This window comes from Eulemur rufifrons, chromosome 9, assembly GCF_041146395.1.
Source record: "Eulemur rufifrons isolate Redbay chromosome 9, OSU_ERuf_1, whole genome shotgun sequence".
NCBI lineage: Eukaryota > Metazoa > Chordata > Mammalia > Primates > Lemuridae > Eulemur > Eulemur rufifrons.
The window spans coordinates 37,834,035-37,852,328 of NC_090991.1; the positions used below are offsets into that span (position 1 = coordinate 37,834,035).

Consider the following 18,294-nt stretch of genomic DNA (forward strand, 5'->3'; position numbering starts at 1 on the left):
CATGCTCTAACCAAAATGTGTTACCTGTCTACATGTTTGCAACCCTGTGAATCAGCTTGAGCAACTACAGACAACTTCATCGTGATTATTTCTTCCTTTTATCTTATGGATTGTGTGCCAGTTTCATGTATCCTGGGTTTCAAATTATGGTCTTGACTTTGACTCTAACATCAAGATCTTCATTCTCTTTTCTTTAAGACCTTAGGAAAACAAATCCTCTTGGCTTTTCATAGGCTTCTGCAACCGATCAGTAATTATCATAATCATGCTTTCCTTTCCAATTTACTCATGTTTCTAGTATCCTGCTTTCTTCTTTTCATGATCAGAGATTCTTACCTAAATATTTCTTAATAAATTCTGAACCCTTATTCATCCCATGTTGTGTTTTGTTCTATTCTGCAGAATTCACGATACAGGGATGTGCATACATGTTGCATTCCACATGTAATTCTAATATTGTTCTTAAAGCAGACAACCCTCTATTATTACCTCCATTTTCAGATGAGAAAACCTCATACTATAATGTCAGGTAGCTAATAATGGACACACTGACACCCAGGACTGGGTCTTCAGTGCCTGCTCAAGGGCACCCGCGTGTACATGTCAAGGCAGGTAGAAATGCTATTGGAGACTGGGAACCAGTGGGCTGTGCACTTGAACAACAAAGGAAAAACAGACTAGTGGGACTACATCAAAACGAAAAGCTTTTACACAGCAAAGGAAACAATGAAGAACATGAAAGGGTAACCTATGGAATGGGAGAAAACATTTGTAAACCATATATCTCATAAGGAGTTTATTTACAAAATATGTATCAGTAAAGCCTACAGTTCAAAAGCCAAAAAAAAAAAATAGCCTGTTTAAAAAATGTAAAAGGACTTGAGTACACATTTTTCAAAGAAGACATATCAATGGCCAACCAGCATAGAAAAATATCCTCAACATCACGAGTAATCATCAGGCAAATGCAAATCAAAACCACAATGAGCTATCACCTCATGCCTGTTGGACGGGCTATTACCAGAAAGACAAAAATAACAAGCATTGAAAGACGTGGAGAAAAGGAAATTATTGTACACTGTTGGTGGGAATGTAAATTGGTACAGTCATGAAAAACAGTATGGAGATTCCTCAAAAAAATTAAAAATAGAACTATCCTGTGATGCAGCAATCCCTTTTCTAAGATATATTGCAAGGAAATGAAAGCAGCATTCCAAAGAGATACCTGCACTTCCATGTTCATTGCAGCACTATTCACAATAGCCAAGCTATGGAATGTCCATCAGTGGATGAATGGAGAGAGAAAATGTTTCATTCTTTGTGTCTATACCAACTTTGTAAGATGCTTCTCATTTGCATCATCATTTTCTCTGCTAAGCTCCCTCCAATAGAGTGCATCTATTCATCTCTGTCTTCTACGTTATGTTGTCTCCTGTGGCAGTGGAAGACCATAGACCTTGGTTATGGGAATCCAAATCACATAGAAAAGCATTTGATTTCCTGTTATGCAATGTGTGCAATGAATAGTAAGTATATAGCCTTTGAAAAGAAGGAAACCCTGTCATTTGAGACAATATGAAAAATCCTGAAGGACATTGTACTATGTGAAATCACCTATCTCAGACAAATAATGCATGATCTTACTTCTATGTGGAATCTAAAATAGTCAACTTAAAATATAAAATAAAATAAAATAGTCAACTTCATAAAAGCAGAAAGTAGAATGGTGGTTGCCAATGGCTGCTTGGGATAACTGGGGAGATTCTGGTCAAAGGGTACAGAGAGTCAATCATGCAAGATGAATCCGTTTTGCAGATCTAATGTACAAGAGAGTGACTTGGCTAGCAATGCTGGATTACATGGTGGAAATTCCTACTTGAGTAGATCTTAGGTGTCCTCACCACACACGAAAATAATAGTGACTATGGAAGTGATGGATGTGTTGATTAGCTTGGTTGTGGTGATTATTTCATAATACATGTGCATCTGTATCAAAACGTCAAGTTGTATACTTTAAATATATGTAATTTTTACTTGTCAATCATGTCTCAATACAACTGGGTGAAAAGAGAAAGTGTTTTCTGCTAAAAAATAAAGATGATTCATTGTTTCTGTAATATCTCCTAAAAATAAAGGAATTGTGGTCTCTTAAAGAAGATATCTGCCTGTAGATTAGCCACCAATTAAGGCAGGGAAATAAGAAATGAAAAATTCCAGATTTGCCCGGACCGACATACTGTCTAGAATGAAAATGGAAAATAGAAAGGAATATATGCCAAGGAGGATGACACAGCATATATGAGAAATGATCCTGAGATGCATGAATGTATTCTACCTTTGCCCCAACACACTCAACTACTGATTAGCATAACAGGAAATCAGTGCTTTTCTATGTGCTTTGAATTCCCATAACCAAGATCTATGGTCTTCCACTGCCACAGGAGACAACATAACATAGAAGACAGAGATGAATAGATGCACTGTTTTTGAGGAAGCTTAGTAGAGAAAACAGCGATGCAAATGAAAAGCCTCTTACAAGGTTGGTATAGACACAAAGAATGAGGAATGATAACAAACGTCCATAGATTTCGCAAAGGTTCACTGCACTAAAAAAGACCATAGTAACTACAAGAATATTTAGAGAAACTAGTCAGAACTTAACAATAAAGATATAGGTGTCATTATCCTTCATGAGAGTCTTTGTGCAGGGTAAGAGTGAGCTTCTTAAAGTTCGTGTAGCTGGACAAAGAAATGCAACTAATTTAATTCCCCCATGGAAAAGAGAGAGAGAGAGACAGAGAGAACAATGAATGAAATAGAGACAGAGGGAACAGAGAGAGAAAAAAATAAGAAAGGAAGGAAGGAAGGAGAGAAGAAAAGAAGGATGGAAAGAAGAGAGGGAGAAGGGAGAAGAAAGGAATGAAGGAAGAAAGAAAAGAAAGAAAGAAGAGAGAGAAAGAAAAAAACAGAAAGAAAGGAAGAAAAATAGAGAGAAAGAAAAACAGAGAAAAAGAAAGAAAGAGAGAGAAAGAAAAAAAACAGAGAGAAAGAAAGGAAGAAAAATAGAGAGAAAGAAAAACACAGAAAAAAGAGAGAAAGAAAAAAAACAGAGAGAAAGAAAGGAAGAAAAACAGAGAAAAAGAAAGAAAGAGAGAGAAAGAAAAAAAACAGAGAGAAAGAAAGGAAGAAAAATAGAGAGAAAGAAAAACAGAGAAAAAGAAAGAAAGAGAAGGAAAACAATGTTATGTCAGTGACGAAAGACACTAATTCTCCTGATAAACAAACAGGCTTAGGGTTAGCGTCACCAGCTCATCCTGCTTTGCCTAGATTTATGGCAGTCATATCACAGAAACTCCCACATTCTCATTTTTGTAAGCCTTCAGTCCAGGCAAATCAAGCTGAATGTCACCCATAAAGTGATATTTTCTCAGTCCTGGTGTACTGCTTCTCCTCCTACCCACCTGCTTTGGTTCTGACCGGCCACGTGGAAAACAATATGCCAAACATCCTTTTCCCAGGTGTCCTTGATACAACTGTGAGACACAGGTGGAGTAGATTCTCCAGAGAGAGATGCCTGTTAGTCTTGAGTCAGGCTTTTGTGGGTCCAACAGACTTGGACCCAGGCATGGATTCAGTTCATCACTATGAACATATCAGCACCACGCCCCTCCCCACAGACACTTCCCAATCTACATAGACCCAAAGGAACAGGCTGGGCATGGAGAACTTCCTCACCTTCCCAGGCCAGGAGGAACTATCACATGACCAGAGGGTGACCAGAGCAGGAACGATGCTCATGATGTGACCACCTTCCTTTTATCTGAAAAATGTTTCCATGAGTTATTTTCAATTAAGAAACAGATTAAACGCTTACTTTTAAAAGATTCTTAACACTCAGGAAACAATTTCCTGCTTTATAATTCACCAGTGACTGTAGAAAACAATGTAAACAATAACAAGGAAAAGTTCAGCTCATTGGTCCACACTTTGGAGGCCCGGTGTATAAAAGGTCCAGATTTGAAGGACTCATCAGATTCTGGGAAACTCACCTCTGAACAGTAGCACAACCTCCACCCCAACACCATGACCAACTGCTGCTCCCCTTGCTGCCAGCCCACCTGCTGCAGGACCACCTGCTGCAGGACCACCTGCTGGCAACCTACCTGTGAGACCACCTGCTGCAGCACACCCTCCTGCCAGCCCAGCTGCTGTGAGTCCAGCTGCTGCCAGCCTTCCTGCCAACCAACTTGCTGTCCAACCACCTGCTGCAGGACCACCTGCTGGAAACCTACCTCTGTGACCACCTGCTGCAGCACACCCTGCTGCCAGCCCAGCTGCTGTGTGTCCAGCTGCTGCCAGCCTTGCTGCCGCCCCACTTGCTGCAGCACACCCTGCTGCCAGCCCAGCAGCTGTGCACCCGTGTACTGCACCAGGACCTGCTACCACCCCACCTCCGTCTGCCTGCCTGGTTGCCTCACCCAGAGCTGCGGATCCAGCTGCTGCCAGCCTTCCTGCTGCTGATCCACTCCCCAAAGGACCATCATCTTCACACAACAGTCTTCCGTCAACTGACTTATCTGTTCAGGGACAAAGTCACTCTCAACCTTTGCTCGAGACCACCATGCTCTAACAAAAATGTGTTACCTGTCTGCATGTTTGCAACCCTGTGAATCAGCTTGAGCAACTGCAGACTACTTCACTTTGATGCTCCTCTTCCTTATGCCTCCTGGATCACGTACAAGATTCATGCAATCCCGGAGTCATGGTCTTGACTTTGACTCTAACATCAATATCTTCACTCTCTCCTTCTTTGGAACATAGGAAAACAAATATCCCCTTTTCATAGGTTTCTTCAACTGATAAATAATTATCATAATCATGCTTTCCTTTCCAATTTACTCATGTTTCTAGTATCCTGCTTTCTTCTTTTCATGATCAGGGATTCTTACCTAAGTATTGCTTAATAAATTCTGAAGCCTTATTCATCCCATGTCTGTTTTATTCTATTGTGCAGAATTCCTGCTACTGGGACTTGTATACATATTGCACCACATATGTAATATCCACTTTTATTCTTAAACAGACACCTGTGTATTACTGCCTCCATTTTTCAAATGAGAAAACTTCATACTATAATATCATGTAGCTAATAATGGACTCACTGACACCCAGGACTGGGTCTTCAGCACCTGCTAAAGGGCACCTGCATGTACATGTCAAGGCAGGTAGAAATACTATTGGAGACTGAGAATTAGCAAGCTGTGCACTTGGGCAAAATAGAGAAAATAGATTAGCGGGACTCCATCGAACTGGAAAGCTTCTGTTCAGCAAAGGAATCACTGAAGAAAATGAAAAGGCAATCTACGGAATGGGAGAAATTATTTGCAATCCCCATACCCAATAAGGAATTAATTCCCAAAATATATAAGGAACAGCTACACTTCAGTAGCCAAAAAAAAAATCCAAATAACCTAATTTAAAAAAAAGAAAGGACCTGCATAGACATTTTTCAAAGAAGACATACAAATGGCCAAAGGTATAAAAAAGATGGTCAATATCAGTAATATGAGGGAAATACAAATCAAAATCACAACGAGCTATCATGTCATACCTGTTGAATGGCTATTAATAGAAAGAGCAAAGGTAACCAGGATGTGGAGAAAAGGAAATTGTTGTGCACCACTGATGGGAATGTAAATTGATATAGCCATTACAGAAAACAGTATGGAGGTTCCTCAAAAAATTAAACATGGAACTATCCCATAACCCAGCACTCCCTCTTCTACGAATATATCCCAAGGAAATAAAAGCAGCACCCCAGAGACATATCTGCACTCCCATGTTCATGGCAGCACTGGTGAGTGGAAAAGAAAATGTGTCACATGTGTGCAGTGAAATAGTATTTAGCCTTAACAAAGAAGGAAACTCTGTCATTGAGACGTTAAGGAAAATCCTCAAGGACATTGTACTAGGTAAAATAACAAATCACAGAAAGACAAATACTGCATGATCTTTCTTCTATGTGGAATCTACAATAGTCGATTTCACAGACGCAGAAAGTAGAATGGTGGTTACCAGGGGCCGGGAGGAATAAATGAGCAGATCCTGGTCAAAGGGTACAGAGGTTCAATCACGACAGATGAATCCATTTTGGAGACCTAAGTACAACACTGTGACTTGGCTAGCAATGCTGGACTGTGTGGCAGAAATTCCTACTTGGGTAGATCTTAGGTGTCCTCATCACACATGAAAATAATAGTGATTGTGTGAGGTGATGGATGTGCTGATTAGCTTGACTGTGGGATTATTTCACAATACATGTGCATATGTGTATCAAAACATCAAGTTGTACACTTTAAATATATATAATTTTTATTTGTCAATCATGTCTCAATACAACTGGGGGAAAAAAGAAACTGTTTTCTACTAAAAATAAAGATGATTGTTTCTGTGATATCTATTGAAAATACAAGAATTGTGATCTCTTAAAGAATGTACCTGCCTGTAGACTGGCCACCAATTAAGGCAGGGAAATTAGAAATGAAAAATTCCAGGTTTGCCCAGATCAGTATACTATCTAGGATGAAAATGGAAAATAAAAAGGAATATACGTCAAGGAGGATGACACAGCATATACGAGAAATGATCCTAAGATACATGAACGTATTCTAACTTTGCCCCAACACACACACATACTGATTAGCATAACAAGAAATCAAATGCTTTTCTATGTGATTTGAATTCCCATAAACAAGCTCTATGGTCTTCCACTGCCACAGGAGACAACATAACATAGAAGACAGAGATGAATAGATGCACTATTTTTGAGGAAGCTTAGTAGAAAAAGTGACGATGCAAATGAGAAGCCTCTTACAAAGTTGGTATAGACACAAAAAATGAGGAACGATAACAAACGTCCATAGATTTCACGGAAGTTCACTGCACTAAAAAAGACCATAGTAACTACAAGAATATTTAGAAAAACTAGTCAGAACTTAACAATAAAGATATAGGTGTCATTATCCTTCATGAGAGTCTTTGTGCAGGGTAAGAGTGAGCTTCTTAAAGTTTCTGTAGCTGGAGAAGGAAATGCATTGAATTTAATTCTCTCATTGAAAAGAGAAAGAGAGAAGAACAATGAAAAAAATAAAGACAGAGGGAAGAGGAAAAAAGAAAGAAAGAAAGGAAAGCAGGAAAGAAAGAGAGAGAGAGAGAGAGAGAGAAAGAAAAAAGAGAGAGAGAGAGAAAGAAAGGAAGAAGAACAGAGAAGGAGGAAAATATTCAGTTGGTGACCAAAGACACTAACTCTTCTGATGAACAGGCTTAGGGTTAGCATCACCAGCTCATCCTGCTTTGCCTAGATTTATGGTAGTCATATCACAGAAACCCCCACATTCTCATGTTTGTAAGCCTTCAGTCCAGGCAAATCAAGCTGAATGTCACCCATAAAGTGATATTTTCTCAGTCCTGGTGTACTGCTTCTCCTCCTACCCACCTGCTTTGGTTCTGACCGGCCACGTGGAAAACAATATGCCAAACATCCTTTTCCCAGGTGTCCTTGATACAACTGGGACCAACAGGTGGAGTAGGCTGTCCAGAGAGAGATGCGTGTTAGTCTTGAGTCAGGCTTTTATAAGTGAACAGACTTGGACACAAGCATGGGTTCAATTCATCACTGTGAACATATTAGCACCACACCCCTCCCTACAGATTCTTCCCAATCTACACAGAGGCAAAGGAATAGGCTAGGCCTGGAGAACTTCCTCACCTTCCCAGGCCAGCAGGTACTATCACATGACCAGAGGGTGACCAGAGCAGGAAAGATGCTCATGATGTGACCACTTTCCTTTTATCTGAAAAATGTTTCCATGAGTTATTTTCAATTAAGAAACAGATTAAATGCTTACTTTTAAAAGATTCTTAACACTCAGGAAACAATTTCCTCCTTTATAATTCACCAGTGACTATGGAAAACAATGTAAACAACAACAAGGAAAGTTCAGCTCATTGGTCCACACTTTGGAGGCCCGGTGTATAAAAGGTCCAGATTCGAAGGATCGTCAGATTCTGGGAAACTCACCTGTGAACAGGAGCCGACCCTCCACCCCAACACCATGACCCACTGCTGCTCCCCTTGCTGCCAGCCCACCTGCTGCAGGACCACCTGCTGCCAGCCCAGCTGCTGCAGGACCACCTGCTGCAGGACCACCTGCTGGCAACCTACCTGTGAGACCACCTGCTGCAGCACACCCTCCTGCCAGCCCAGCTGCTGTGAGTCCAGCTGCTGCCAGCCTTGCTGCCAACCAACCTGCTGTCCAACCACCTGCTGCAGGACCACCTGCTGGAAACCTACCTCTGTGACCACCTGCTGCAGCACACCCTGCTGCCAGCCCAGCTGCTGTGTGTCCAGCTGCTGCCAGCCTTGCTGCCGCCCCACTTGCTGCAGCACACCCTGCTGCCAGCCCAGCAGCTGTGCGCCCGTGTACTGCACCAGGACCTGCTACCACCCCACCTCCGTCTGCCTGCCTGGTTGCCTCACCCAGAGCTGCGGATCCAGCTGCTGCCAGCCTTCCTGCTGCTGATCCACTCCCCAAAGGACCATCATCGTCACACAACAGTCTTCCGTCAACTGACTTATCTGTTCAGGGACAAACTCCAAACTTTGCTCGAGACCACCATGCTCTAACCAAAATGTGTTACCTGTCTGCATGTTTGCAACCCTGTGAATCAGCTTGAGCAACTGCAGACTACTTCACTTTGATGCTCCTCTTCCTTATGCCTCTTGGATCATGTACAAGCTTCCTGTATCTTTGGTTTGGAATCATGGTCTTAACTTTGACTCTAACATCAATATCTTCACTCTCTTCTTATTTGAAACATAGGAAAACAAATCTTCTCCCCTTTTCATAGGTTTCTGCAACTGATAAATAATTATCATAATCATGCTTTCCTTTCCAATTTACTCATGTTTCTAGTATCCTGCTTTCTTCTTTTCATAATCAGGGATTCTTACCTAAGTATTGCTTAATAAATTCTGAAGCCTTATTCATCCCATGTCTGTTTTATTCTATTGTGCAGAATTCCTGCTACAGGGACTTGTATACATATTGCACCACAAACGTAATATCCACTTTTGTTCTTAAACAGACACCTGTGTATTACTGCCTCCATTTTTCAAATGAGAAAACTTCATCCTATAATATCATGTAGCTAATAATGGAGTCACTGACACCCAGGACTGGGTCTTCAGCGCCTGCTAAAGGGCACCTGCATGTACATGTTAAGGCAGGTAGAAATACTATTAGAGACTGAGAATTAGCAAGCTGTGCACTTGGGCAAAATAGAGAAAATAGGATAGCAGGACTCCATCGAACTGGAAAGCTTCTGTTCAGCAAAGGAATCACTGAAGAAAATGAAAAGGCAATCTATGGAATGGGAGAAAATATTTGCAATCCCTATACCCAATAAGGAGTTAATTCACAAAATATATAAGGAACAGCTACAATGTAATAGTGAAAACCCCCAAATAAACTGATTAAAAAATACAAAAAGACCTGCATGGACATTTTTCAAAGAAGACATATGAATAGCAAAAGGTATTAAAAAAATGCTCAACATCACTAATCATCAGGGAAATACAAATCAAAACCACAATGAACTATCACCTGATACCTGTTGAATGGTTATTAGTAGAAAGACCAAAGGTAACCAGCATTAACAAGGATGTGAAGAAAAGGAAATTCTTGTACACTGCTGGTGGGAATGTAAATTGGTACAGCCATTATAGAAAACAGTATGGAGGTTCTTCAAAAAATTAAAAATGGAACTATCCCATAACCCAGCACTCCGTCTTGTAAGAACATATCCCAAGGAAATGAAAGCAGAATCCCAAAGACATATCTGCATTCCCATGTCCGTCCAGGCTTTGCCATTTCTGTTCAAAGTAGAATACAAATTATGCAGTTTGGCTATATGTTTCTCCTTGGAATTCCCACCATGGTTTGTGTGTTAGAAAGGGACCCATCGAACGTTTTAGTGTAGCTATTGAAAAGAGAACAGTTGCTCCCTAAGCCCACACCATGCAATAATAACTCTGTTACTGTATTTTATGGGGCATGAAAATGCATTCAGAGATACTGGTATAGATAACAATATCAAGGTCAAATTGGGCACAGGAGAGTGGGAATCTTGGGGTATTCAGAACTTATTTTTTTACAGAAGGTAGAGGACATAGAGTAAGGACAGGAGCACAAATTTGTGGAAGGCAATGACAGCACCTATCCTGACCAAGACATTAATATAAGAAATCAAATCCAGTGCCATATACATATGACCATAACCACATGAATCATTTTCAGAAATGCAAGCTCATTTAACATTTGAACATGAATCAAATCTTTGAACCACATTTACTGACAATCATAACATTATCTCAATTCATAAAGAAAAAGCATTTTATAAATTTCAACACATTTTCAATTTTCTATTCCTAAGCAAATAAGGAATAGAAAAACCTTCACTACTCTGATGAAAAGAATCTGCAAAGCAGACAGAATCATATTTAACTAAGAAATATTGAGCGTTCTCCCCCCTACATATAGAATATAAAAAATTATACACTATACCATTCTATTCCACATTGTACTGGAGGGTCTACCAGTGGACAAAAAGAAGAAAACAATGCTAGATAAAAAGACTGTTATCAAATGAATAAAACTGGTATTAATTTTATGTGGCATAACTGTACATCCAAAATCCCTTCTGCCCCCAAATGTGTCATACGCTATTAGAGTTAACAAGGTAGTTAGGATAACGATCAATATACAAAAAGAATTTTTTCTATATTTCAGAAACAGAAAAATTTTGTGGTTTGTTTTAGTTTTAGTTTTAGTTTTATTTATTTTTTTATTTCAGTATATTAAGGGGATACAAAAGTTTAGGTTATGTATATTGCCCTTGCCGCCCACCCCCCGCCACCAAGTCAGAGCTTCAAGCGTGTCCATTCCCCAGACAGTGCGCATCACACTCATTATGTAGATAAAAATTTGTTTTAATTTATAACATATAAAAGTATAAAAAGCAAAATATCTAAGAATAAATCTAATAAAAGATGAGCAAAACATCAAGTGAAGCATGGAATAAAAACTTTGCCAAGCAATTCTATAAGCAGATCTACTTCAATTTGTATATCCAGCAGAAATGTTTTCATATGTTTACCAAAGGTGCTCTCCTTAAATTTTCATAGCAGCATTATTTTTAATGAGTTCCAAACTGGAAGACAATCAACAAATAAATTGTGTCGTATTCATTCAGCAAAAGATTACACAACAGTGAGAATGAATAAACTACAAATGAGGACTTTGATGAGTCTCAAAATTGCAATGTAAAGGTAGAGAAGCCAATTATATGTTTTTTCATTTACATAAATGTCAAAGACTCCCGAAAATATACCTACCGGGTTACAAAGCAATTGAGTGATTAGCTACCTATGGCAATGAGTGAGAGGATATATCTGGAAGGAGGGGAATTAAGTTCTATATGCTAGCCTGGGTATAGTGACATGGATGTATTCTCTTTGTGGTATTCTCTCAAGTTGGAAATTAACAATTTGCATTTCTTTTGAAAGAGTGGTATACCCCCCCCCAAATGTTAACATGTTAGACCTCAAAGATAAATCAGATATCACTGCAACTAATCTAATTCCATCTTTGAAGAGAGGGAGAGGGGAGAGAAAGATAAAGAAAGAAAAACAGAAAAATTTTCAGTTGGTGTTGAAAAACAATGATTCTGCTGACATCCAGGCTTAGGGCTAGAGTCACCAGCTCATCCTGGTTTCCCTGGATCTATGGTAGTCATATCACAGACGGTCCCATATTCTCATCTTTGTAAGCCTCTCGGTGTAGGCAAATCAAGATGAAAGTCCCCCATAAAATGATATCTTCTTAGACCTGGTGTACTGCTTCTCCTTCTACCTACCTGCTTTGGGTCTACTCTGCCACATGAAACACATTATGCCAAACATCCTCTTCCCAGATGTCTTTGATACACCTGGGAGACACAGGTGGTGTAGGTTGTCCAGAGAGAGATGCCTGTTCGTCTTGGGTTAGGCTTTTGTGGGAGAACAGTCTTGGACCCAGGCATGGATTCAGTTCATCACTGTGAACATATCAGCACCACGCCCCTCCCCACAGACGTTCCCCAATCTACATACAGCCAAAGGAACAGGCTGGGCAGGGAGAACTTCCTCACCTTCCCAGGCCAGCAGGAACTATCACATGACCAAGACGGTGACCAGAGCAGGAAGGATGCTGATGATGTGACCACCTTCCTTTTATCTGAAAAAAAAAAAAAGGTTTCCGTGAGTTATCTCAATTAAGAAACAGATTAAACATTTACTTTTAAAGGTTCTTAACACTCAGGAAACAACATCCTCCTTTATAATTAACCCAGCGACTGTGGAAAACAATGTAAACAACAACAAGGAAAGGTTCAGCCAATTGGTCCAAATGTTGGAGACCCAGTGTATAAAAGGTCCAGATTGTTAGGACTCATCAGATTCTGGGAAACTCACCTCTGAACAGTAGTAGCCCAACCTCTACCACAACACCATGACCCACTGCTGCTCCCCTTGCTGCCAGCCCACCTGCTGCAGGACCACCTGCTGCCAGCCCAGCTGCTGTGAGTCCAGCTGCTGCCAACCTTGCTGCCAGCCCACCTGCTGCAGGACCACCTGCTGCAGGACCACCTGCTGGCAACCTACCTGTGAGACCACCTGCTGCAGCACACCCTCCTGCCAGCCCAGTTGCTGTGAGTCCAGCTGCTGCCAGCCTTGCTGCCAACCAACTTGCTGTCCAACCACCTGCTGCAGAACCACCTGCTGGAAACCTACCTCTGTGACCACCTGCTGCAGCACACCCTGCTGCCAGCCCAGCTGCTGTGTGTCCAGCTGCTGCCAGCCTTGCTGCCGCCCCACTTGCTGCAGCACACCCTGCTGCCAGCCCAGCAGCTGTGCACCCGTGTACTGCACCAGGACCTGCTACCACCCCACCTCCGTCTGCCTGCCTGGTTGCCTCACCCAGAGCTGTGGATCCAGCTGCTGCCAGCCTTCCTGCTGCTGATCCACTCCCCAAAGGACCATCATCGTCACACAACAGTCTTCCATCAACTGAATTATCTTTTCAGGGACAAAGTCACTTCTAAACTTTGCTTGAGACCACCATGCTCCAACCAAAACTTCTGCCACTTGTGTGCATGTTTGCAACCCTGTGAATCAGCTTGAGCAAGTGCAGAGTACTTCATCCTGACTATCGTCGTCCTTATGCCTTGTGGATTATGTGCCCATTTCATGTATTCTTTGTTTGGAATCATGGTCTTGGCTCAAGTTCTTCACTCTCTCCCTCTAATGAACTTAGGTGTCCTCAGTTGATCAATAATCTTCAAAATCATGCTTTCTTTTTCAGTGTACTCATGGTTCTTATATCCTGCTTTCTTCTTTTTGTGATCGCATTGAGATGTCTCCCCAGTAGCAGGGATTCTTATCTAAATAGTTTTTAATAAATTCTGAGCCATTGTTCATCCAATATTGTGTTTTGTTTTATTTTATAGCATTCCTCATATGGGATTTACATACATATTGCATACCATTTGTATTACCCAATTTTTTCTCAAAACATACACTCGCATATTATTACCTCTATTTTTCAGATGAGAAAAATTTGGGGGGTGATATTACATAGCTAATAACAGACAGACTGGCATCCAGGCTGAGGCTTCTCTTTCTGCTCGAGGGCATGTATATTTACCTCTCCAGATGAGTAGAAATGACATTGGAACTCTTCACCAGCGAGATACATAGAGTTGACTTGACAATGGAAGGAATCTCCTCTTGTATTTGCAGATAACATTGCTGTTTACAATGTTCTTCCCAAATTAATTTCCCACACCTCAGTGAGCAGCAGCTGTATGGCATGGCAGTAAGGACTGCATTAACCACTCTCCTGAATGCAGGGGATTTCTTTTTGTGTCAGCCTCTGACCAGCCATTCATTCAATTCATCTGCATCAAAATTTTTTGAGAGTCCATGTGTCTTCATGGGAGAGAGTCTCCTGTAAAGGGATTCATTTCTTGGTACCATTTAAATCAAAGTCTTTTCTTTTTTCTTCTTTTCTTGAACAAGTTCACATCTCCAGCTTTATTTTTTGACAAGTTTACATATTCAATTTAATTTTTTTATTTGTGTAAATGTATGGGGTACATGTGTAATTAATTATATTACCCGTATAGATTGCATAGTGGTGAGGTCAAGACTTTTAGGGTATCCACCACCAGAATAGCATATGTTGCACTCATTAAGTAATTTCTAATTATACACCCCTGTCGCATCCCTTCATCCTGCCGAGTCTCCGTTTTCTACCACTCCACTCTCTACATCCATGTATGCACATTATTCAGCTCTCACCTATAACTTGTATTTCTGTGTCTGACTTGTTTCACTTAAGATAATGGCCTCCAGTTCCATCCATGTTACTGCAAAAGATACCATTTCATTCTTTTTAATGGCTGGATGCTATTCCATTGTGTGTGTGTGTGTGTGTGTGTGTGCATGTGTGTATATATATATATCTCACATTTTCTTTATCCAGTCATCTATGGATGGACACTTTAGGTTGATTCCATGCCTTTGGTATTGTTAATAGCCCTGCAATAAATGTCCTTCTTCTCCTGAACACCTATTAACAGAGCAAAAAGGAATTAAGTAATTCCTTATAAAATATAGATCATACATTGTGCCACATTAAAGCAATGTGTACCCTTGATCAGAACATTATTAAGAAAATTAAGTAAGGACAAAGTTGGGAAATGAGAGGGAGGGAAAGAGAAAGTGAAAAGAAAGAAAGTTTTTATCATAAAGGTGTGCTGGACTTTGTCAAAAACTTTCTTTCTCTTTCTCTTTAGCTCCCTTCCTTCCCTCCTTCCCTCCCTTTTGTACCTCTTCTTCCTCCTTCTCATCATCTTCATCCTCCTCCTAGAATTTGTGGCTGTCCCCCATATTTAAGAAGCAAATATTGGATCTTAGTGGAGTAAATTGAAACCATCCACATATGATCATCTAATCTTTGACAAAGCAGACAAAAATATACACTGTGGGAAAGAATCTGTTTTCAATAAATTGTGCTGGGAAAACTGGATAGCTACATGCAAAAGATTGAAACTGGATCCCCACCTCTCACCTCTTACAAAAATCAATTCAAGATGGATAACAGACTTAAACCTAAGGCATGAAACCTTAAGAATCCTGGAAGAAAATGTAGCAAAGATTCTTTCAGACATGGGACTAGGCAAAGAATTTATGAACAAGACCCCCAAAACAATCACAACAGCTACAAAAATAAATAATGAGACCTGATCAAATTAAAAAGCTTCTGTACAGCCAAGGAAGCTATGATTAGAGCAAATAGACAACCTACAGAATGGGAGAAAATATTTGCTCTCTACACATCTGATAAAAGGCTGATAACAAGAATCTATCTAGAACTCAAAAAAATCAACAAGGAAAAAATCAAACAACCCCATCAATAAATGGGCAAGGGACATGAACAGAAACTTTTCAAAAGAAGACAGAATAATGGCCAAAAAAACATATAAAAAAAATGCTTAACATCTCTAATCATTAGGGAAATGCAAATCAAAACCACAATGAGATATCACCTAACTCCAGTAAGATTGGCCTTTATCAAAAAATCCCAAAGCAACAAATGCTGGCGAAGATGTGGAGAGATAGGAACACTCTTACACTGCTGGTGGGACTGCAAATTAGTGCAATCTCTGTGAAAAAGAATTTGGAGATACCTCAAAGAACTACAAAGTAGAACTACCATTTGATCCAGCAATAGCACTATTAGGCATCTACCCAAAGGAACAAAAGTCATTCCATACTAAAGACATCTGCACTCAAATGTTTATGGCAGCACAATGCACTATAGCAAGGATGTGGAAACAACCCAAGTGCCCGTCAATCCATGAGTGGATTAATAAAATATGGTATATGCATACAATGGAATGCTACTCAATTATAAGAAATTATGCTGATCTAGCACCTCTTATATTTTCCTGGATAGATAGATCTCAAGCCCATCCTCCGAAGTGAGGTATCACAAGAATGGAAAAATAGGCTCCACATGTACTTGCTATCAAACTGGCACTGACTGATCAACACTAAGGTGCTCACACAGTAGTAATATTATTTGGGTGTAGGGGGGTTGAGGTGGATAAACTCACAACTAATGGACACGGTGAGCTTTGAAGGGGGGAAAGGGCACATCTCAAATCATGGTTGGGATGTGGCAAAATCATAACATGTAACCAAAATGTTTGTACCCCCATAATGTCCTCAAATTAAAAAGGAAAGAAAGAAAAAGAAAGAAGAAAGAAAGAAAGGAAGGAAGGAAGGGAGGGAGGGAGGGAGGGAGGGAGGAAGGAAGGAAGGAAAAGAAAAGAAAAGAGAGGAAGGAAGGAAGGAGGAAGAGAAGAAGAAGGAAAGGAGAGAGGAAGGTCTGGTCTGCTAACAGGTGACAATTGTTACTTTTGATTATGGCAAAAAGAGAAGCCAATACTGTAATTTTGTATTTACATAAATTTTTTTAAGAAAACCAAAACCGACCTACAGGGTTGCAAAGCCAATACCCAATAGTGGTTAGCTACCTGTGGGGATGAGTAAGAGGATATAATTTGAAAGGAGTGGGATTAATTTCTATTTCCTCACCTGTTAATAAGGACATGGATGTATTTACATTGCGATATTATATTAAGTTGAAAATAAACAATTTTCATTTTAAATGAATGATATACCTTTAAAAAGTTATAAACATGTTAGACCTCAAAGAGGAATCAGATATCATCTCAACTAATGTAATACCTTATTGAAAAGAGAGAATGAGAAAAAATGGCACTGACTGTTCTGGAATCCAGGGTTAGGGCCAGAGTCACCACCTCAAATTGGTTTGCCTGGATCTATCTCAATGATATCAAAGAAAGTCCCACGTGCTCATCTTGGTAAGCCTCTCAGTTCAGGCAAATCAGGATGAATGGTCACCCATAAACTGACTGACACCTCCTTAGTCCTGGTGTACTGCTTCTCCTTCTCTACCCATTTGTTTTGGTTCTGCTGTCATATGAAACTTACTGTATCAAACATCCTCTTCCCAGGTGTCTTTGATAGAACTGGGAGACACAGGTGGAGTAGGTTGTACAAAGAGAGAGATGTCTGTTAGTCTTGAGTCACTCTTTTATGGGTGAACAGCCTTGGACCCAAGCATGGATTCAGTTCGTCACTATAAAGCTGTCAGCACCAAGCCCGTCCACAGACGCTTCCCAATCTACATACAGCCAAAGGAAAGTCTGGGCAGGCAGAACTTCCTCACCTTCCCAGGCCAGCAGGAACTATCACATGACCAAGATGGTGACCAGAGCAGGAAGGATGCTGATGATGTGACCACCTTCCTTTTATCTGAAAAAAGGTTTCCATGAGTTATCTCAATTAAGAAACAGATTACACATATACTTTTAGAGGTTCTTAACACTCAGGAAACAACATCCTCCTTTATAATTCACCCAGTGACTGTGGAAAACAATGTAAACAACAACAAGGAAAAGTTCAGCCAATTGGTCCAAATGTTGGAGGCCCAGTGTATAAAAGGTCCAGATTGGAAAGACTCATCAGATTCTGGGAAACTCACCTCTGAACAGTAGCTCAACCTCTGCCCTGACACCATGACCCACTGCTGCTCCCCTTGCTGCCAGCCCACCTGCTGCAGGACCACCTGCTGCCAGCCCAGCTGCTGTGAGTCCAGCTGCTGCCAGCCTTGCTGCCGCCCAACCTGCTGTCCAACCACCTGCTGCAGGACCACCTGCTGCAGGACCACCTGCTGGCAACCTACCTGTGAGACCACCTGCTGCAGCACACCCTCCTGCCAGCCCAGCTGCTGTGAGTCCAGCTGCTGCCAGCCTTGCTGCCAACCAACTTGCTGTCCAACCACCTGCTGCAGGACCACCTGCTGGAAACCTACCTCTGTGACCACCTGCTGCAGCACACCCTGCTGCCAGCCCAGCTGCTGTGTGTCCAGCTGCTGCCAGCCTTGCTGCCGCCCCACTTGCTGCAGCACACCCTGCTGCCAGCCCAGCAGCTGTGCACCCGTGTACTGCACCAGGACCTGCTACCACCCCACCTCCGTCTGCCTGCCTGGTTGCCTCACCCAGAGCTGCGGATCCAGCTGCTGCCAGCCTTCCTGCTGCTGA

At 41.1% G+C, this 18,294-nt stretch overlaps 2 protein-coding genes across 2 annotated transcripts; both read left to right on the forward strand.

The window, feature by feature from the left end:
- Positions 1-12,608: 12,608 nt before the first annotated feature.
- Positions 12,609-13,118, forward strand: LOC138391572 (keratin-associated protein 9-4-like). Its single transcript, XM_069481404.1, has one exon. It carries the CDS (start codon positions 12,609-12,611, stop codon positions 13,116-13,118), a length of 510 nt encoding a protein of 169 aa, XP_069337505.1.
- A 4,468-nt stretch (positions 13,119-17,586) lies between these two features.
- Positions 17,587-18,294, forward strand: LOC138392378 (keratin-associated protein 9-4-like). The gene has a single exon (XM_069483143.1). The coding sequence runs from the start codon at positions 17,770-17,772 to the stop codon at positions 18,292-18,294; it is 525 nt and encodes a 174-aa protein (XP_069339244.1). The 5' UTR covers positions 17,587-17,769.

Coding starts and splice junctions, on each gene's coding strand:
- LOC138391572 (XM_069481404.1), top strand. CDS start 12,609: ATGACCCACTGCTGCTCCCCTTGCTGCCAGCCCACCTGCTGCAGGACC.
- LOC138392378 (XM_069483143.1), top strand. CDS start 17,770: ATGACCCACTGCTGCTCCCCTTGCTGCCAGCCCACCTGCTGCAGGACC.